The 24284-nt window shown below is 32.1% G+C and overlaps 1 protein-coding gene across 2 annotated transcripts in view; it reads right to left on the reverse strand.

The window, feature by feature from the left end:
- The window catches only part of mwh (multiple wing hairs), a 124119-nt gene that overhangs the window by 34857 nt on the left and 64978 nt on the right, over nucleotides 1–24284 (reverse strand). For both annotated transcript variants that reach the window (XM_077440904.1, XM_077440905.1), the window contains one exon: nucleotides 11125–11215. In XM_077440904.1, the coding sequence (XP_077297030.1) occupies nucleotides 11125–11215 (91 nt within the window). The remainder of the gene's footprint in view (nucleotides 1–11124; nucleotides 11216–24284) is intronic.

The raw sequence follows: 24284 nt of genomic DNA on the forward strand, positions 1-24284 counted from the left end.
GTAATAATTGTGTCTTGTTTTAAATGCACATATCATAAACGAAAGCATGTCAGTAAAAATCATTGTCATATTCGAATGTATTGGGTATATTAATGCAAACTTTTACCAAGGGAAGAAAAAATCCTTTATAAATTTGAATTGTGTGTTAAATACAGTGATATGTACATATACCTATATAATATTGTGGTTTTATATGAGGCCGCATCAATTTGCACTTAACCACTGGTTATTACAGAAAATGGCAATGCCAATCGCAGGTAGACCGCATACGACAGAAATACCAAAACTATTTCGTTTTACATTTATTGTAGCAGTTTCGAGAAACGAGGTCTTCTTTGCATCTCTCGTATGCCATCCGCGTCGGCAAGAAACCAATATAAATCGATCGACCGCGGAACAGTGCATTAGCATTTCCTATGCAATCATGCAAATCAAAGCAGTGCACTCGGAGACCGCAAGTCCTGTCGGAATGCAATTTTTTCGCGATATTCTCTCATGCGGTCTACGACAACTTTAACTCGGACACAAACGCGTACAAAAAAGACACGTTTCAAAATTACATACTCGTACATACATTGTACGATGCGTCCGTACGTACATAAATACCTACGTACATTCTTACTACCGACGAATCGATATCGCAATTCTGTGTCGGATAACAGTAAATTCGAATTGTATAGCATTTTGAAATTGTGAAAACGATATTTAGGCATGTCAATAATGGGCGGTCATGCTTGAAAATGTATATTTATTAGAGTGAATATTACAAATGCGTCGGCGTTCGATCAAATCTAGAGGGACATTTTTTTATTAGATTTTTTTCCAGTCTGTATATCTTGAATTTTATCAAGGAGAGACTGTGCTGTAATATAATATCAATGTGACATATTTTTTTTAAGAATAATCTGTCTTCTTTCACACTACCAATATGTATGTACATACGTGTTTAAACTATCGGCAAAGAACAGTAATTTAAACGGTGCTTTATGAAATTTTTAAAAACTTTTTTCTATTTTCTGTCGGATGCAATCAACAAAAAACTATTATTTACAATTCATATTTTACGGATATGAAAATTTATTTCATATCTTGAACTATGTTTGTAAATTTTCCTTTCGTTTCCAAATATGGCATGACAATAATTCACATCGAATCGATAAATTAGCCCACACGTTTTTTACTATCTAGCATGTGGGATACAAATATTGTTAATTTTACAAAGAAAGATTGACCACAGCCATGTAATTTATAAGAAAGTTTCAACAAAAGCGTGGAACAAATTACAACGTATTGACCAATTTATACGAACACGAGTACAAGCCCTTTTTGAGAACTGACAAATGTTTACTGGTTAAAACATTTGAATAATATAACATAGACATATATTCCATCTACGAAATATCATTGACTAAAAGCTTGTACGCTGGTGTAACTATATAATTTAAGTAAAAAGTATAATAAAGAAGAGCGATTTACAAATACTTCATCATCGTACCAGCCACATACATACATTTTAATACAGTAAAAAATTAAATAAAATTCAGTACACAATAAATTTTATATACATGATTAAAGTAGAGTGTTGGCCGCATAATTTCGGACAACAATCGACTTGAAGCAGAGGATGAAAAGTCAAAAAGTAAATGGTAAGAGACGACAGCTAATTTTCACACACTCACAACGAACAAGTAGACACTTTAGCCAGGCCGATTGTTCGCTGGAATATACTCGTCAAGTGAAACTGTTCCACTTACATATTTTAATTATATCAGCACAATCATCGATTGATTAATAAATTACGACTCCCGCATTGAATTTCAAATGGCACATTGTTATTCTTGTAAACTGGACAAAGGAATGATTTTATTCTAAGTGCGCGCATTCGAGGGAATCCTAACGATAAGTCGCCCGTCAGCATATTGCCTTATTTGGAAAGCGAACGAGAAGGATTCGAGTCCTGAAACGGCGTGTGATGAATGCCAGGAAACCGCACAAAGGATTGCGTAGACGTCCTCTTTTGGAATATGTAATGATATATTCAAAAATCATGCGAAAATATGGATACCATAGATGGAAGACGACGAGATAAAAGGACACTGTGCGGTAGGTCTTCATAAACATTTGATCTGATTGACATCGGACAGGGGCATACATACCTTTCTTTCAAGATTCGAACTAAAAATATCAGTGCCTATTATTTTCAACGACTTCTTCTGAATCGAACGGTCAAAAAAAATTTAAAGAGACAAATCTCAGTCATAAAAAAAAGAAGAAATACGATACACTGCAGTCGATGTTTTTGATAACGCTATTACATTTTTTTTATTTGACTTTTGCTCAATATGAAATTCACATATCTACATACAAGGTGCGACAAAACACTTTTAACAATTAAATGCCTTGAAAAGCTGGATAAACTAAACACCAGTCGTTGCCTAAATGGGTACGCACCAGACTATTAGATACACATATGTGTGTTCTTATGACGGTTTCTAGAAAGTGTAATTTATTTCTGCGATGAGTTGCCAGCTTAATAATAATAAACACCATTGTCCGAAAAAAGAAACATAATATTTGTGTATACAATACAGTCTGCGCGATCTAATGCATTGCGTCGTTAAGGCGTTTCGACTTCGATGGAGAAATTTCACGCGAGACTCGACTTAAAGCACTCGGACCTTACAAATGAAAAGTTCTTTGTAAATTAAATTACAGTGGAAGTGTTTTCAAATAAAAGTGTGAGTTATGTTTTGATGATTTTCATTGAGTGAAAGACGACGGAAACGTGTTTGATGGATTTTCCTTTGCCGGACAAGCGAGCGAGTAAAAGTTGTCCCAGATCGTGAAAAGTCGTTTAACAATAATTCAAACTATGTGTTGATGATTAGATGGATGTAAACGCGCAGTCAAGAGTTCTCTCATCATCAATCAGCAAGAAAACCACTAAATTTAATAGAATGGGTGTTGAAAATTAGTTCGAAAAATAACATGTTTCGTATGATGCATTCTTTCATGCGACGTACATAAGTAGAGCAAAAAATACGCTTATTATCCAAAATAATAAAAAAAAATGGGTCAAATCGGATCTCAGGTTATTATTGTTTACAATAGCGACTTGAGATAAGACAAACGATGACCTTAGATCTTACAAAAAATCTTAAAATCTCTCTCCAATTTGATAGGTATGCGTTCGGTTTGATTTGCATAAAATTTATTGCATGTACATAACTCTTGTAAAAAAATACATATGATTTTTTCCCCCAAAATCAAATATATTTTTTATAAATATACAACCAAACATAATATCTTGGTTATACATACATACATACACATATTAATAAATAAATTTTCTTAGTTTTGTTTTCAGACTGATTCCAAGCAATTATCCAGTTCCAATTAAAATATACAATTTTGTGTTTTCATTTCTTAGACGATTTTATTTAAACTTTTGTATTATGTTTTTCATTGATATATGCCTAGATACGTACGTACATACATATGTAGGTACATATATATCAATTTTAAATGTCACTATTGTTTATAATGTTATTGTACTTTTGCTAAACGAAACATTTTATATGGAAAATGTATATAATAATAAGAAATTTTCCATAGAATCAATACCATGAGGACATTTTTCAAAAGTAATGTACACCATATATGGAATAAAAAGACAACAAAGTCGGTCTATTGTTATGAATTCGAAGAATAGGCTTATTCAATTTGCAATAACGTACCGAGGAATACGCGGAAACGTACCCGAGTGTTTCGAATGCACCTCTGCGATACAAAACCTCTATAAAGAGCGATTGCAAAACTTCGACATTAAAAGTACAGTTTGATCTTTAGAAGCAACAACAATCAATAATTGCACACCACGAAAATTGTTAACGGTCAATAGCTCTCTAAAAACGGTCATCTAGCGCGAACATCGCGCGATTTCGTAATGAGACGCTACATCTCGCTTGACTTTTATTACGCATATTACACAAAACCCCCCAAGGGCAGTAACCCAAAATTAACGTCATTGAATGAGCCATTTCGGACAATTTGATATGAAAAAAATACATAAATCAGCGGAAGGAATCGATCGCAAATTGAAAATAAAAAAATAGATACTTTTACTTTCTTTCCCGTTCAATCGTTTGACCTTTCCTAGGTAACACTCGATAATTCTAGGTCATTTTTGACCTCTATCTACATGCTCGATTTTTAATCAATGGATTCCATGCTTAAATAATAACTGTCAATTTTTTAGTGAAAAAATGACGGGTATTGGTGACGCATTCTTGGTAACGGTGTTCTTTATGAAATAATTAATTCCGCAAGACATATTATACATACATTTTAGTTATATAAAACTGTATACATATGATGTACTGACAAGAATAATTTGGGACCGTTTATCAATTTTAAAAATGTGTACACAATTCTTATGTAGCTTATATATGTAATTGGCGAATCAATTTGATCACTTTTGACAGACAATTTACTAACAAACTTAAAATCTTCTCGTATACGCTTATTAAAATACTATAAAATATGAAAATTAATAATTTAAAAACATCTAAATAGTTATTTACGATGGCTTAATATGACGATTTAAATAGGTATACTATGTAGTATAAAATCCATGTTAAAGGAATTAAATTGGATGAAAGTTAGTGATACTCTGAAAATATGTACATATGTACATATTATATATATATATATATATATATATATATATATATATATATATATATATATATATATATATATATATATATATATATATATATATGTTGGTTTTTATTTATAAGTTAGATAAGAAAATGTTACGTAGGTATTTCAATAGATATTTGATTAGAAGGTTAGATTTACATAAATATAACACTAGAGGTAGCAAAAAATTAACCGTACAGAATTTAAAATGAAATAAGAGTAGGAAAAACATATTGCATGGAGGTTTTGTTGCTTATAATAAGCTGCCAGATGAAATAAGAAATAAAAGTAATATTCATACATTTCTGACAGCTGTAAGGCAACACCTCCGTAAGAATGTGTAAGTAGTCATTTTTATTTATTATTGCATGTGCGTGTGTGTATATGTATACGTATGTACATACATAAATATGAACTGTTATATTTTAAAGCGGCAGAAGTCTAATTTTCAGTCCATATTTTCGATATGTCCAGAATCTTGGAAAGGAAGAATAAACGTATTACAGGCCACCGGTATTTTAAACATTATTTATATGTTTTTGCGAAATATTTCTCGAAATGAACCAAAGTATATTTTAATTAAAATATTTAATAATGATGTCAGTTTATTTTTAAATTAAAAATAAAGTAACGCAGAGCTCTAAAAGCACCAATCCAATAAAGAAACGGTCTCAAAACTTGACCATGATGTGCTACAAATCGACAGGGAAAACCGAACACATTTAATAAAATTCAAAGCGATCTAACACATTGTAAAATCTGAATCAAGCCGCGTATATGTAACTGTACTCGTGAATAGAAGCCTCTTTTTCCATGCAAATAAAAGTGGTATCGGACGGTTCAAACGCGATTAAAATCTCATCTCAACGCGCGGCTATGATCGAAATGACGATCTTTCGCTCATCAATCATCAACCATCCATCGGCAGGAAGGCCAGTCAAGAGACGTGACTATTTCAGTGCCAATTTGTATGCACGAATGCAAAAATCGGCAATCATCCCGGGGCACAAAGGAAACGCTACTCTATCGACCGACAACAGGTTATTCATTATATACGTGCATTTGCGGTGATTTTTAACAAGAGATCTACCAGTGTGGCCAACATATGACTTTCTATACATCTACTTCGATGGAGAAATTCTCGCACTTACAATTATCGCATATTAGAACTATCATCATAGCATTAAAGGTGTTTGCATCCAGTGTTTGTATCCATTAAAGGTTGTATACATTAAAGGTTGTATCCAGGTCGGGCCAGGATGCCACCCTGGCACTTTGATTAATATAAACATTGTTTTTCGAGTACAATTAAAAAATATTTTGGCTAATATTTCATATAAAATTATGTATAGATACCAAATATTGTGAGCAGACTCTCGTTTGATGACCACAACGGAAAAGTAATCTAAGCATATTCAAAATTTAAAAGACGTTTAATGAAATGTATGGGCTTTTTTTTATATAAAACCACCCAAAACTTTGAAAGAAAACATTCTTTGAACTATTGACAATACGCACTTGAGGATAGATAAAAAATAGTCAACTCTAAATTGTTAAAATTTGATAGTTTTTCGACACACAAACACTATTTGTTAATTATCATTTGATTTTTTTTTATAAATATTTGAATTACCAATATTAGGCTACACATTTTTTAATTAAGGAAAAAAACGGGGGGGGGGGTCATAAAAATTAAACACTGACCTGGTTCTTTTTACTTTATCTTTTTTTATTTAGCACTACACCACTGGTTGTATCCATATATGTAGTATTGATTGGAACCATAACGGATATAATAAATAGCGATTGAAATGGATATAGATATCAAGGGTGCGAATGGAGTTCATAGATTTTTACAGATATGTACATAGATCCAAAGCGAAAGCTAATTTTTTGTGCAATAACTTTTTTTACTAAAAATAATTCCTACATACGTATGTACATATGTATGCATTCAATATCATCTTAAAGTCTAAATCTGTCAGATTGATATTTCAAGGTTTTACCCAAATTCATAAGATTTTTTTTACATGCATATATGTACATATATACCAGGAAGGCCTAACAAGTAAACCCCAATTTGTATTTCTGGTCAATTACAAACATCGATATATAATTTTTAGAATAATTTTAACAAAGCATCATAGATACTTACATTTACTCCGAACTAACATTTTCGGATCATTTTGTTAATATAAATGGTCAAATTTCGAGATGCTGAAAAACTCGAGATTTTTTGAGACATTTATGAACAAATTTGCAGCATTTTTTATATGAATCAGTAAAATTCGAGATGCTGAAAACTCGAAGTGGGTAAAGATTGTCAATTTGGAACCATTTCAAAAAAATTAAGATAAATTGGCAAACTCTGACGGGAAACGATCGACCTGGAGCCACAAACCGAGGTCTGGGCCAGCAGCAACCAGTAGGACTCGAACCCGTGACCACTATGTTCGAAAGCATATATGCTAACCATTAGTCCCCGCTGCTGGTTAAATAAGATCATTCATTGGTTGTGAAAGCAAATTTAACTTGACTATTATACTGATTTATAAATATATATGTACATACAAGCCGAATTGCCTGGCGTTGCTTGGGCGACTGAAAGATGAGAAGTTAAATGTAAAAAATCTGACTTGTGTGTAAAAATCTGTTTGTACATATACCAAATTTTGTGTGTATTTTATTGAATATTACAGATTTACGTAACCGATAATTTCATGGTGGCATAATTTCGCATAATATTTGCGAAAAATATTTAAAAATACTGGTGGGGTGATATATCTAAAATATTTAAGAATACACTTTTTCTATTTTCCCGAAATTGGAAAATTGGACTTCCGCCACTTTCAAATATAGCGACTCATACATGTTTGTATAGGTGTACTTCGATCGCGAAAATGAATGTATGTAGAATTAACTTGAAATATAATAGACGTGCCAATTTAAAATTGTGTGATTTTTTTTTTAATTTTGGGTTTTATTCAGGTCTCATAATTTACCATACAAATGGCTTGCGAAATATGCGCATTTCGCACGTCATCGGATCACGCGTATGACTAAATGCGGTCGAAAGAGCAATTAATCGCAGTTTTTTTGTTTGTCTTTAACGATCCACAATTAGATTTTATACAAGTGAGAGTTTTAGACCCCATTGTCGAGCTCGCGGAACAAAGGCGCCAAAAACTAAATACCAACATCGACCAGTGTCCCTCTCGATAGCGGTTTTTATTATGCTCATTGTTGGCAATTATGACCGATGAAGTTTTGGGAAATTTTCCGAGTGCGATCCATTGTAGGGAATTTCTCACATGCACGCATTTTATCAACAATAAAAGCTCACACTACATGAGGTGTTCAGTTCCGCGTTTTCATTAAATAAGTACAGTACGAAATCAAAAGGCACGCAAAGAATAAAACGAAATTAACAATGAGATAATTTAATGCTTTTATCTATTAAAGTGTCTAATTTTATTATGACTATTATATAAATATACTACACTCGGAAAATTTGCAAATATACTTTGTTTATGTAGCTTTTATATATACATATATAAATTAGATTTTTATATTTTAAATTTTATATACTTTTATATAAAACATAATTTTTTTGTATCAATATCTTGGTTTTATTAATTTAAAAAGCTTTATTCATTACTATATATCAAGTTAAATATATTATATTATTATTCTATGAAAGTTACAAACATAAATGCTACATTGAATTTGTATTCCTCAGATAAATTATATTTTAACTCGTAGAAGTATACTTTTGCCAACTTTTGTCAGTCGGTGAAAGCGTACCATAAATCAGGATATTGAAAACATCACGTCAATTTGTATTCTGGATCATAACAACACCAATTGGAAGAAAGGACTGAGGGCTGTCCAATTTATGAAAAATGGGGTATTCCATTCAGAAATCAAACGATCCCCATATCAAGCTGTATTTGGAAAAAATGCAAAAATTGGTCTAGCACCATAAAATACCTAATGATGTAATCAAACATTTATACACGGAAGAAGATATCGAAAAATGTTTGTTGTAGGTAGAAGAAGACCCAACATTAATAGAAGTGCCAGAAATAAATTTTATGTATCCGGAATATGAATTCCCCAAAATTCTAGTGAAAGTATACTTTCACCGCTAGTATGAAATCACTGTAAAATATACATTTGTTTATGCACTTGATGAGCTGCCAGAATTGCTTAACTAAATCAAAAGTTAACAAAATAAGACTCAAACAATATTGTAATAACTAATGTCAACATGCTGAGACGAGAAAGAGATTGTTGAACATGATATAAATATTTTAAAGTATAAAGATGTATTATTAAAATACTAAATAAATTTCGACAATGCCAGTAAAGGCGCGGGTTAAAATATTGCGTATTTTTAAAATGAAAATTTGAAGATAATAGTATTCTATTAAATAAAGTACAATATTAAAAATTATATATTAATTTTCTCACACTAAAGAAATAAATTTAACATGGCAATAAAAAAAAATACTCAAATCCATTACTCAAAAGCTTTCGCATAAACAATTAATATCAATTTAAACTCACTAAGCTAGTTAGTCTCAATCTAGAACGTTCAGCAATACACTAATCGCGAAAGCATTGTATCTCGTTATGGGAAAAACTAATGAAAAAAGAAAAGCCGTATTTAACCTCTCACATATATATATGATTAACCAATTTAGGACAACTTTTACCGATGAACACGCATGTGCTATTATTATTACGGTGTGTACGCTTTTTAATGCGTTTTCCGACATTAACAAACAACGAAAACTGCGATTTAGTTAATGGTGAAGGTCAATCAAGCGTGGTAATCACGTGTCTACCAAATCAAACTGATTTCTCCTCGTTCGATGTGATGTCTAGTAAACTATACGTCGGTACTTAACTATCAAAAAAGAAGCAGTAACTGTTAACCGGAAAATTGAGCAGAACGCATAATGGTACACTCCACAAAAAACTCAAATTTTTCAACAGAAAATGTACATATGCACATTCTTCAATTGACTGCTTTCGAAAAATCAGAACAGTTTATAAAATGCAGTCATATGGAGACATTCTTTCAATCTTTTTTCGATCTTTTTTGATTTCCAATTAAAAATAGTCATGATTAATTAGAGAGGTTATATAAGATTATAACTTATAAATTCTTATTATATCTATGCTAAAAGTAGGGTTGCCATCCCTATGGCTTTGACCCGAAGTCACCTGGTTTCAGCTAGTCGTATCCGAGCTCCGGGTTTGTGTTATTTCTCCGGGTGTGTAGTAAATCTCCCACAAAATTATAAAAATAAATCAAATTGTATATAAAAAAATTCATAGATTGTATGCAAAGCGTATAAAGAACTAAAGTCTGTGACGCATATCTCGTGTAGGAACTGCTTGGAGATATCTCGTGTTCGAAAAATGTTTACTGAAGCGAAGAAGGTATACATAAAGGCTATTGATTGGTAAAGGCATTCAGATATTTTTCAATAATTAATCTTAATAACAAAAAATTTAAATACCAAATTTTTTTAGATGGCGATAAGTTGGATGGCGATAAAATTAGATGGCGATAAGTTGGATGATTATTTCTGCTTTCTTAAAAATATCATTCCTTTCGTCAAATCGCTCGATTTGCCTGCCTACAAAAAATGGATATAAATATTATATTGATATAAATATAGCGGTGGTACCTAGCTTCGCTCGGCAAATGGAAAGTAAATGAAAAACCACGAAAAGAATCTAGTAATTGTTTTTTTAATAAATTTATTATTTGAATCGAAAAAAATTAATATCATTTAACAACCGACCAATCATAAACGCCTTTGAATAATCCAGCCAATCACAAACGACTTTGACAACAGCCAATCAGAAACAAATAACATACACCGTTTCAGTTTTATATATAAGATAATAATTTCGAAATGTGATTTTTTTTAAATATTAATATATATGACGAAAATAAAAATAAAAATTTCTTTTGTCATAATCTCCGGGTGAGACCTGGGTCTGAGGTGTCAACCCTAGCTAAAAGTAATGATTTTTTAAAAACAAATATACATATGTACATCACGAGACGGAAAATAAAACATTTCATGCAAAGATATTGTACGAACATATGTATAATTAAATTTTAATTAAGCATCATATTTTTCACAAATGCACATGTGCCGAATAACTAACCACATATAATAACTTAATCATGCTAATAATATTCATAGATTTATCTGTTTTTTAAATATGTAAATATGAATGAATCAAATTTATGAGGTTCAACCGCCATCTAAAAAAAAAAACTACTACTTATCTTAGTTGTTAGAAATACATATGTAGTATTATTTGGATAATTGAACAAAGGGAGAGAGAGCCTCGATTTTTTTATTTGATTGTTGATAATGTGTAAATCCTTACCCTTGCAGAGTCATCTCCCCAACCGGAACCGCCACGGTTGTTGGGAGCCATACTCCTGGATTCGCTCAGCTCAGCCTGGAATGTTGTATCGCTAAAAGCAAACAAAAAAAAAAGCATTTCAATAAACAATTAAATTTTTTTTACAATAGTTATGATGGAATGTGGTCATTAACCCCTAAACGCACGCGGGGTCATTCAAAATTCAATTTGTAATTTTCATCGCAACACTTCGATGCCGCTAATGACGAAGCGCGCTTCCAAAACGGTTCGTAATTTACAACATAGCATATCTAAGCATTCCCATACATAAGAATCTACACTCTAAGAATCGTGAACCCTTCCAGTGCAGTCTCGAGATGCGCTTATTATATTCGCATCTATCACGACCGTTCAATTAGCTGTCTTCCGGTTTCGCCTTGTAATTTTCACCTTGTAAATCGCGATCTCGTTGAAATTGAACCGAGTCTATTTTTTTCTTATATCTAGTTTTCCCTTTTTGAAAACAAGGCTCATCAATCATACACGTAATATTTTACGGTCGAAATAAAATGCTTATCGATACAATGGCCCCTCGAGAGTTGATTCTCATTTTTTTTTACATTTAAATATGTTTATATTGTGAAAGTTTTCATATGAAATTAGGACGCTCGTTTGTTCGTTCATTCATCGATTTTCTTTTCGTTTGTGTGCGATAAAATTATTATTCGTGAATTTGCCTAGATTCGGGCCTTTCGATTTCTTCGAGTCGGTAAAGTAGGATACGATGCGTTCTTATTTATTTATTATGCGAAATATCCACATAATAATCAGTTGAAATACATTTCAATCTTAAAGAACACTTAAAGAGAATCATTAACAATTAAATGACTCATAGTTATATATAAATTCATTCATTAAATAATATCGAACGTATCCAATAAATTTGTATAAAAAACGTATAAACGTATAAAAAAAATTTGAAAATTATGTAATAGACACCTATCTACATACATATGTATATAAAAATCCGATGATTAATTACAATAGCGGTATAAACCTTCAATTTTTTTTGTGTGTATAAATAATTACAATGCGAACCAATCGAGATAAATAAATTCTCATTCAATTTTCTCACTTGTTTAAATGTTATACACATTTTTTTAGAATACTAATTAGTTAAGACTACGAAGTTGTATATATATATATTTTAAAAATAACACTTGTTTAAGATACATGATTTACGGTTTCTGTAATTATTATTTAACCCAAACTTAATCTAACTTATGATAATAAGTTAAACCGAAGATATAATAAAATAAAAAGAGTCAAAATTTTCGTGACGACAAAATGTAACAACAAATTGTGTATGTATGTAATAGATTGAAATCAAAATATTATTACATAATAGACGAGACACTAGCTTTATTATGGTTAGTTAAACTTTCATTAAATGTAGGATAATTTTTATTAATATAATCTCAAAATTCTATTTGAGTATATAATACTTTGAAACGAATAACGAAACTATAGTTTAGCATAGTAAAATCTCTACCTACAATAAAGCGATTTATTTACGAAAGATAAATCACTTCTTCATTGCACCCTTAGTGGCAAAGATGGACATGGCATGACACGAATGATCTTCAAGAATTTGAATCATTCCAAAATTTTAACAGCTATAGGTAGAACAATCGTCTGTACGCGAGTACTTTGAGCGATTAGTACTTTGAGCAGTGGCGTAGCTAGGAATTTTGGGCCCTCATGCAAAATTCGTCCAAGGACCCCTCGTCCCCCCTTAACATGATTTTTAAAAATATGAGATGTACATAATAATTCAAATTGATGCATATTTCTATAGGACTATTAGAAAAAAAATACTTAGCTCATCGATTTAAAAAAAAACGATCTTTCGCGATTTAAGGTTTGAAAATTTTTGTGATGGATATATTAAAGCTACTGCGAAATCCGTCCGGTGCAGCTATATATACATATATATGTAACATCAAATATGAGCCATAATTGGCTTTGGTTCGAATTCTTGAGAAATCAGTGTACATATGTATGTATGTATGTACCTAAAAGTAAGAAGGTTAACTGATTAAGTCAGACGGAGACGCAATTCAGAAACAACGTGTGAACTTGGCTTCTCTTTTGGCGCTTCTCTCTCGTAAGTCGTAATAATTAACAAATATTAATAATTAATAAAAATTATATTTTAGGTGACACCTGAACGCATCAGGTGACACCACCCCTAGCGACACCAATGCTATACGTACAAGTGTATGACTCGAGTCATTTTTATTACTTTCGATATTTTCGACAATTTTAAATTATAATTAAGCCAGCAGCATGGCTCGGTGGTTGGGCTTTCGCCTAGCTCTGAGAGGTCGTCAGTACACTAAGTGCACTCAAAATATCGAGTGAACTTATTCATATTTTAGCCAGCAGCATAGCTCAGTCGTTAATCTTCTGCCTAACACTGAGAGGCGCCGGATTCGATCCCATGAGCTGACCTCGACTGAAAAGAATTTTATCTGTAGTGTTGCTGGTCAGACCTGGATATTTGTGATTCCTAGTCGATCGTTTCCTATCAGAGTTTGCCAATTTTCTCTGATTTCATTGTTGAAACGGTTCCCGATTAAAAATTGGCTAAAAACCTTCCTACCTACTAAGTCACCACTATTTGAGTATGATTAATGTACAAATCATAGATGTCTCGTCAATTTGCCACTTTTCAGTGTCTCGTAATTCAGCGATTTGTTTAATAAAAATGCTGTATTGTTTGTAATTGGCCAGGAAGGCACATTGGGGTTTACCTGTAAGGCCTTTCTGGTATAAAAATGTAATAAAAATAAAAAAGATACAAATTTGGACCTGTAAAGCTGGGCGCTCATGCTTTGCATGACTTTACTTAACGTAGAGGTTTACTTTTTATGAGGTAACTACGCCAATGGATTAGAGCGAAGCACGAGTCACGAGCATTCGAAGCACCTGTCTTTAAAAAATGCGTAACCGATAAAAAATGGAATGAGCCTGGTCTGACGATGACAGCTGTCTCGGAAGCTGACGACGTGTAGTGTGTTTTTTAGTCGGACACCAAACCGGGTGTAAAAAAATCAATAAGAATAAAAATGTGGATGACTCGACGGCGTGCGCATCGTCTCCGACAATGGTCCGTTGTTGTTGTTGTTGTCGGTCTTGGAGTGTTGTTGTTTTTGCCATAGCGACTAACTGTACTGTAGAGTCCAGTTGCCGTGGTCAGCGAATAACACACCAGTTCCTGATTTAACGGTTCGGCAACGCGCACGCGGGATTCCGGACGCGTGCCGAACATGCGCGAGCTTAATCATCCAAATAAATGCTCCAACACTAATGTCACAGTCGTGAGCGTAATCACAACATTCAGTAGTGGCACGGAAGTACATTGATCCTCTTACAGATAGAAAGGCTCACGTACAAACGCAATGTTTTTTTAATGAATGCTAGTAGTGCGTGCCTTATAACGGCGAGTCTGGTAGCAGAATCACCCGTCGTGCAGATGATCTGGATATGAACGGACTCTGTAGTCTCATCATATGAATAATAAAACTAATGCTAGCCGATGTCGTATGTCCATATATAAGAAGATTGCTTATCTTAAAAGGCTCAGGATGCTAAATTCAAGAGTTATTCTGGCATAAATAAATGTTTGTGGAAAGGCATGTGCCTCACTTAGAGGCCATTCTCACGATGAGAACGGCCTCTCTACGTCTTCGTATATTTTTATCTTCTAATTGTCTTCTTGCTGTTGCATATTCTCATTTGCATTCTTCACTATATGTTCGATGGCGGTCTCCGTGACTTGACAGAATGTGAAATGACAGAAAACGCAAATATCGAAAGGCAAAGATCGAAAATCGAAAGATATTAAGTCGAAAGATCAAAAAAAAAATGGTGCATGGTAAACGGTACATACTCACTTAATTTGCGTGAGAAGGATACAACAGGAACAAGAGGAACAGGCTTTTCCTCCCGTATTAATGTGCGCGCGCAGAATACGGGAGGAAAAGCATGTTCCTCTTGTTCCTGTTGTATCCTGCTCGCGCAAATTAAGTGAGTATGTACGTGAGTATGTACCGTTCACCATGCACCATTTTTTTTTGATCTTTCAATTTAAGATCTTTCGATTTTCGATCTTTGCCTTCCGATATTTGCGTTTTCTGTCATTTAACATTCTGTCAAGTCACGTAGACCCGTTCGATGGATGGAGCTACTCCACCGACCGCCCTAAATGGACTTTGAATTGATTGATTGTTCTTATTATTATTATCATTTATTATTATTATTTTTCAATAATGTTATTATCTACATATTCTTTATATGGGTGTTCGCACTATTCTCCCTATCGCCTGGAATAAAAAGTTATTATTATAATTGTATGTGTATGTTCAAATACTAAAAAAATGTTCCGAACATTTTCAGATAACAACCCAAAAAAAGATTTCGGCAAATTGATCTGATTCTGAATCTATGTATATGCACATATGTGTATCCAGGTAGATTTGAAACTAATTCTGAAGTATTTTTTTAATTCCACAAGTTCGAGAATCACGTCAAAGTGCTAAGACCAGTCAGTTTTCTAAAAATGACTGTTTAAGAGTCGGATTATTTTTTCTACTCATCTAACTAAGAAAATAATTGTTTTGTAAAGTCAATTGATTGTCTTTTTTTAGGTAGAAAAAAAGTCTGCACTTAAAAACTCGTGATTCAACTATATTTTTATTTTTATTTTGTTTACATATTTTTGCCACAGTGACATAACAGAATACTCTAACGCGCCACTGTGACCAGACATATCAGCATAATACAAATACTATACATATATAAGAATACAGACATATGTATATACACGTAATACAAATACTATAATAATGTATATAAAAACGGATGCGATGTATGTGGGTATGTTTGTGGCGGACGCGTGGACAAGTATGGGGAAGATCCACGAAGACACACACACGTTCATTCATTATTTCGAACGGCTGAACGGGTTGGATCGACGAGTGTGTAATGCGCGCACTCAGATTTTTCTATTAATACGTGCGCGCGCACGCCTATAAATTACGTTACATTATATTTATATATAACATATAATTTTAATTTAATTCGTGTATCAATTATTTCTGAAACCACACGTTGAAATCAACGGGAACAACACTAGTATATCAGAATTAGCGAGACATCTACATATGTTATAGATTATTCTATTTTATAACCTTTTTCCAATATTTCCAATATTTTTATACTTTAGTTTAGTTATGTAATGTGCTATTTAATCATATTATAGCTTTCATTCTTTTCCTTTTCATTTGTTTATTTTGTATTTACCTTTTTCATTTGTTTTATATTTGTAAATTTCAATTTCTTCTTATATTCTATTTTATAACCTTTTCCCAATATTTTAATACTATAGTTTAATTATGCAATGTTCTACATATTTTGTCATGCCTTTATTCTTTACTTTTTAATTTGTTTTCCTTATATTCATCTTTTTCATTTTTGTAAAAATCTGTTATTGGACTCGGATGTTACATATATTATTTATTTACTATTTGTTTTTTTATACATATCTATGTACATCCTGTCTGTTGATTTTTCAATAAATAAAATAAAAAATAAAATAGATAATACATTTTTGAAATACATATGACATAGTGGATAGCATGATTATTTTGCCAATTTGATGGAGGAACCGCTTCAACAATGAAATCAGATAATTTTCCAAACTCTGATAGGAAACAATCGACTACATATGTATGTATACATCTTTATTCAAGAAAGCAGTTGAAAAGTGTGTGTGATTATTATATACATACATATATCGTCCTAGAAAGAAAGAGCTAGCAAAATGAAGCAGTACACTTTTTTGAAATTGAAAATAAATTTTATACTTTCAAACATTACAAGTTATTAGTAATCAAATTTTGCAGAAAAGCATTTTTTAAGCAGAAAAACGTTTATCTATATGTAAGTTCATGTAGTTTATATATTTTGAGTCAAATATAGCAAATACTAGATAATGTAAAAGGGTGCAAGGTCACATGGGAGATGGGTGGATGAAATCAAAAAAATACGCGATTAAAATTGTGTCCAAAACAGAGGCGAATGGAATAGTGTTGGAGAGGTCTTCATTCAGAAGTGGAAGGAAAATGGCCGTAAATTATGATGATGATAGTAAGTACTTCAAATTTTATCAATGTTAAACACTAAAAAAGGTTTTAGGGTACATATGTATAAGATAGCCAGTCAAGTGCAGTCATCAGATTTAGCTACAACGAGCCTAAACAAAAAAGTCAAATCTTGGAATCTTCACCGTCACTCATTTTGAGTTACGGATCTTTTGCCAGAAAAACCGGAAAACACATCTCGGCAGTGCTACAGGAGTCGGGTTTACTTTCTCCGACAGTGGCTAATTCCACGTGCCGCTAATGAAGGCCTCTTATGCACCTCTAATGGCCGGCTCGTTCCTCCGGTCAAGTTTACTCGGTTACAAGAACGGCACCACTGCCACAGGTCAAGGCAAACGCAACCGGTAAATAATAATATTGCAATGCCATCATCATTCGTCACGATGCTTTCGATCTACCGTCGCAAGAAATTTGGACGAAATCAAAACCGATTTTACTTTCCATCGATCGGCCGCTTTCAATCGCCGGATGCGTTTCCTATCGAAATGCATACGCAATTAACCACTATAAAATTTGAATAAACATTACAGTAGAAAACGCGCACACTTTCTTGCGGATCGTCAATGGGCCGTTACATACTATTTTTTTCAAATACAATTTCTACACATCGATTTTGCATAGTCGCCATGTACTAGGAAAATGTATTCATTTTCCTACACGAAAAGCGTGATGATACGCATCGCACAATATCCAATAAATCATGCCGACAATAGCTCATGCTAAGTATAAATATTACCATAAGCGTGGATTTCACGTAACGCGATTAACCGTAAGGGTTGTTAACCTCGATTAACCGGACGGTTATTTTAACGAGATGCATTTTTTGCGCGTGTAATTAACGATAATTTGAACAAATAAGCTGCGAGATACATATTATATTATACCTAATTTACGGCGCAACTACCAAAAATGTACAAATCGGATACATCTAATTAAGTTGATAATCTGTGAGAAGTCGCATTATCTCGTAGAAGAATGACACGGATTGTATTATGTGTGGTCATAAAGAAAAGTTTGATGTCTTAATATAATAGTTGAATAGATTGATCTTTTGTCCGAATATAAAAGCCATTTGTGAAACGATCCATATATTATGTCACACTGCACAATAATCATTATGTAAATCTGATGTTACAAAATGTTTATATTATACGAATATTCACATGGACATACTATTTTATTAATGAAAAAAAAAACACTTAAAGTGTTAATATATTTCTATATTTGTAATTTTACAATACGATTCGAATGTCACAACATTAATATGATTTAGTGCATTTTTCAAACATAAAAATGAGTTATGTCCGTGAATCAGTGAACATTAAACGCGAGTCATATCATAACTCATCCATTATACACAGCACGAACGCTTCGAAATCCATTAGAGAACATAATTTCTATTGCACTGTTCGCCACATTTTTTTCAATCGAAATTCGAACACCTGATGAACTTATTACTTTAAAAAATGCATATGGGAATACCTTATTTACACAACTAAATACATACTTATGTATATATGTATTTAGTTTTAAAAGGCTATTACAATATTTCATTTTTTCCTTTATCACATACATATATTTAGCCAGCAGCATAGCTCGGTCGTTAAGCTTCTGCTTAGCGTCAAGAAGGTGCCGGGTTCAATCCCTGAATGAAAATGAATATTTCAGAGTATGCTGTTGGTCAGACCTGGATTTGTGACTCCAGGTTGATTGTTTCCTATCAGAGTTTACCAATTTTCTCTGATTTCATTGTTGAAACGGTTCCCGGAAAAAAAATTGGTTAAAAATCCTTCCTACCTACTATGTCACCACTATTTGAAGTTTGATTGATGTACAATAAAATTTATGTACAATTCATAGATGTCTCGTTAATTTGCGAGTTTTTCAGTGTCTCGCAATTCAACGACTTATAATAAAAATGCTGCATTTGTATTTGTAATTGTAATTTGTAATTGGCCAGGAAGGCGCATTGGGATTTATCTGTAAGGCCTTCCTGGTATATATGTAAATAAATAAATATATGTACATATGTATGTATGTAGTATTAATAAACAGGCTAATTTATTATTTCTATATTTTTTTCATTTTTTCATTTATCGATTTAATATAATTTCATATTACATTCAATATGATATGAAATTATTTTAAAATTTAAATAAAATATTTAAAGCAAAAAAAAGTGGTCGAATTGATTAGATTATAACAATATACTGGCGTTTAAACTACAAATTTACCCGTTTATTTAAATAAAAAAAATAATACTTGAAAATCTAACGATATAAATAAATTCCAATTTATGAACGTAACATATGTACAATTTTTTAAATACTGGTGGGAAACTACATACAAACACATATGTACATACGTATACCTGTATATTTTGATCAAATTTAGAGTTATACGACACATATATATGTACAATACATATATTCAAAAATGCCTTCCAAACTTAATTTTCATACGATATGATATTGAAAAGAATACAGAAATTGGAGACGAGAAGAATGAAAGGCGATCTAATAGAAGTTTCCAAATATATAAAATAACCGGTGGGCCTGGTTTCACCAATTCTCGTTAAATGAACTCTTCGTTTCTATATTTGAAAATACATAATTTGTCATCAATTTTGAATAAGATAAATAATATGAACATATGTAATGAAACCAAAACCTTTTAAATTAAAGTTGAGATAAATCGTAACATAGATATATTGGAAAATGTTACTGGAATGATTACTATGATGATCCTAGGACTAAACCGACGAGACAAGTATAGAAACGGAGAATTCATTTAACGAGAATTGATATTAACCGACCACTACAGTTATCCTATAGTTAATCTCCTAACGTTTGGCAAAAATACTCAACTGAAAGGTCTCAGAATCAAAAAGATATTTCTCACAAAAAATTAGACATTTCTTCTTTTCAAACAGAGTGGTTAAAATTTAAAATAATTTAACAAATTAATTAGTAACTTCTACTCATTTAAAAATTAATGGGTTTTTTAGTTCTTTTTTTTCGGCTTATTTTTTTGTATTTTTTTGTTATTATCATAAGCACACCCTTGGTTCATCGGCTGTGGATCCTCTCCCAAGTATGTATTTTTAAATAAAAAACATAGATAAAGTAAAAAATTGATCTACACTTCGAAATATTGAAATATAATTCGTTTATAGTTTATCTAGTATAATTTTACAAGAAATTGACTTTCCATATATATTATTATTTTTAACTAAATGTACCCATCTATGTCTATTTTCCCGTATATGCTATAATATTCAAAGCCTTTGATTTGCATAGCCGATCGCTCTCTTTAGCCTCCAACGGTTATTTCAAATGGGAAAATACAATTTTTGATACGACCGAGCGGCGTTATTGGATTTAAAGTCTGGACCGTTATGCCCGCGTTGATCCAGTATCGGCGTCTTAACGCCATTCCAGGCCGAGAGGGCTGCTCGAGTACACCTCTCCGCTATCTGCATAAGAGGAAACCACTTTAAACACAATCGTTTAATTCAGGTTAACGCGACTGCCGTTCTAGCGGTAATCTCGAGTAGCCTCTACCGCTTCATCACACGTTTAAACACATCGATTTGACTTTAACCCACTTACTAGCTAGTTGCGCAATACTCGACTAGACTCCAAGCTCACTCGGTGCATCTAACGATCTAATCCGACTACATATGTACACACATATATGTATAAATAGCAAACTAATGAAGATACCAGCTATAATTGAAGAACGGATATTTCATTACATTTAATTCATACTAATTTTTACACATGCTTGCTTAATATTGTTTAGAACTGAATTTTAAGTTGAACTACAAATGTACATATGTATGTATATAGAAGAGGTAATGTATGTATTTCATATTGTTTTAATAATAATAAAATACTTATAAATTTAACAAAAAGTAGTCGATGAAAATTAATCTCAATTATCAAAAAAATATATATATTTTCAACTCATCATTGTATGTATAATACATACAGCATGTATAATACAGCAGTAGCATAAATTTATTGTATCTAAATGACCGGAAATGATCCATTTACCTACAGGTATATTTATCGTTGTAATATTTACAGTCAGTAGCGCCGTTTATTTTACAGGTGTTTAGATCATTGTCGACTTCTGGCGGCAAAGTCGTGACAAGTCACCTTGCCTTAGGAAACGCACTAGAACTCGATCTGTTGCGAATCAGTAAGTATTTTGTTCGTCCTAACGGGAAGTCACATACGGGATGGTGGGAAACATTTCTCAAAGATAAAATTGAAACTGTGTCTTCAAAAATATATACATATGTAGTATATTGGAAACCGCTCAAAAGGATTACCTACAAAATTAACATAATGATTTCCAAGTTCACACATTATACAAATATGCATGTACATATGTATGTATGTACATATATGTATATCGCGTTCATAACTCATTATTATGCAAGCAGTGGTACCCTTTGTGTTGCATTTAATGTATAAACGGTTAGTATATAAAACGATGCACTTCCAACAATATAAAAAGGTCAAAAAACTGCGGGAGCTTTTAGTGAAATTATTTTTGCTTCATTGTGCTAATTTTAAACCGCAAGTACACTCTATTTATAATCGCAAAGTATGAATTTTAATCAAAAAGTACACTGAATACATTTTATAAATTAAAAAAAATATTAAAATGTCTGATTAACGAATATTAAAATGAATGGTTAATGAACGTGAACTATCAGTTAACGCGAACTAACTCAACTGTTGATCTTGGCATACTGTTTAGGAGTAACTTCAAATTTTCGACTCATATTTCATATATGTGCTGTAGGGCTACCAAAATGCTTGGATTTGTTTTGCGCAATGCTCACTACATACTTCCAAGATCCAAGTGTAATGCTTTATTGTTCGCTTGTCCGGAGCATATTAGAGTTTGGATCTGTAATTTGGAGTCCCACTGAAATTAAATTCTCTCTCTTGATAGAAAGAGTGCAAAAAAAGTTTCTTAGTTGCCTTTATATGAGGAAATATAAATATTACCCCTATTTATTTCCCACTGCCTTTTTACAAGGTATGCTAGGCTTTGACTCACTATCTTCGAGAAGAATTATTGCCATTTCCAAATATATTTTTTTGGATTATTAAAGGAAAGAATCGACAACCCTTCAATTTTATTCGAATTTAAATTTTCGGCGCCTGAATGTGGTAGAACTTTGCGTCATAATTTACTTTTCCAACCTATTCCTGCGAAAACGCCTGCTTTCAATAACTCTTGTAAAGGCTTTCCAGTTCCTTAATGTGACCAAGTGATTTCTTTGGATGTATGTTAGCTAAATTCGTTAATGAGTGGTTCTTATACTTGCTATTGAAAATAGTACAGACATCAAAATAAGCATAAGCCGCGCCAAGGATATTAATTTGAAGATTATTGACTCGTAATTTTTTACGATACCTACATTCACCGTAATTTTTGATCGCACCAAGTATGTTTGTTCCAAACGGTCGGATCTTCGGTCACACATGGCGTGTTATTCACCACTGAATGACCATCAATGACCTCGGCTGGAGTCGAGGATGACTTATAAAAATTCTTCTGAAATTGTCGGGCATTGCGCTAAACAAAAGCACGAGGAAAATTTAGATGGAAAACACGCCTATCTGTGATGAATATTAACATTATTAACCCTTCGAGGTATTATTATGACTAGAGATAGATCGTTCCGACGTGGCCAAAAAAAAAATCGCTTCCCCAATCTATAAAACGAACTCACATTTCAATTTTATAACCCCTCATATAATATATACGCGTAAGGTTCGAATTATTAAACGAAAAAAAAAACATCAACGGCAACACTGTTAGGTATTTCCGCTTAATAGTTACAACATTAAACATAGCTAATGGACCAATCAAGGTTTGTAACATGTAATTTGCGATATTGATGATTCGAACGTGTACACCGAAGCTGTGGTCGAATTGTGAATATTAAATATTGATAAATAGAGAACGAAAAAAGCACAATGCTTTTGAGCAGTGTTTATTTTTTGCGTCCAATTTTACTTTCACGAACGCCAATCACTAATTACTGGTTCAATAAGACAAATCATTACATACATGACTGGTTATTGTCGTTTATAAAAACGTTTAATGAAACCAAAATATCAAATATGATTTTTAGAAATCTATTCCATTTGACAGGCTATTTATAAACTTTTGATCTATTTCAATATTATTAGAAACTGCTAGAGCAATCTCATCTTAATAAAATAGGCTACATAAACATATTACTTGAAAATTTTTAACTAATGAAAAATAATGATTTGAACGAATACGTAATCCAAGAAACACTTCAGTTCACTTTATAACTTCCTGCTTCTTAAACTTGTATCACGTAATCAACTGTCTCTAATCAAATTATTTTTCAATGAAGCCAATTAATTCATAATGTTTTTCTCTTGAGACTATAGACATATTTAATTTCAAATAAACATTAAAGTCATTTCAATACTTTTCCATTACATTTAATAATGTATAAGGATAATAATGTTATAATAATAATAATGGATAAGATATATATATATATATATATATATATATATATATATATATATATATATATATATATATATATATATATATATATATGTATGTACATATGTTTATGTATGTCGAAGAATAATTGAATAGCTAACAGCACACACGACTAGAAACTATATTAAAACTTATATAATGTATGTAAGTGTATATTTCTATATGCAAAGCTTTTTACAAAGATAAGCATTAATTCAGAAGTATGTATTTGAACAGGACGAATGGAATATTAAAAATATAAAATAAGACATATTGCGGATGTATTTGTCAAACTCAATCCATTACGAACACTTTTAGTATTCACCTTTTCGATACCCACCGATAGTGCCACATCGGACGGTGCCAATTGTTCGACTAATGGTCGAATTGGAACCGTTG

This window comes from Arctopsyche grandis, chromosome 11 (assembly GCF_051622035.1).
Source record: "Arctopsyche grandis isolate Sample6627 chromosome 11, ASM5162203v2, whole genome shotgun sequence".
Lineage (NCBI taxonomy): Eukaryota > Metazoa > Arthropoda > Insecta > Trichoptera > Hydropsychidae > Arctopsyche > Arctopsyche grandis.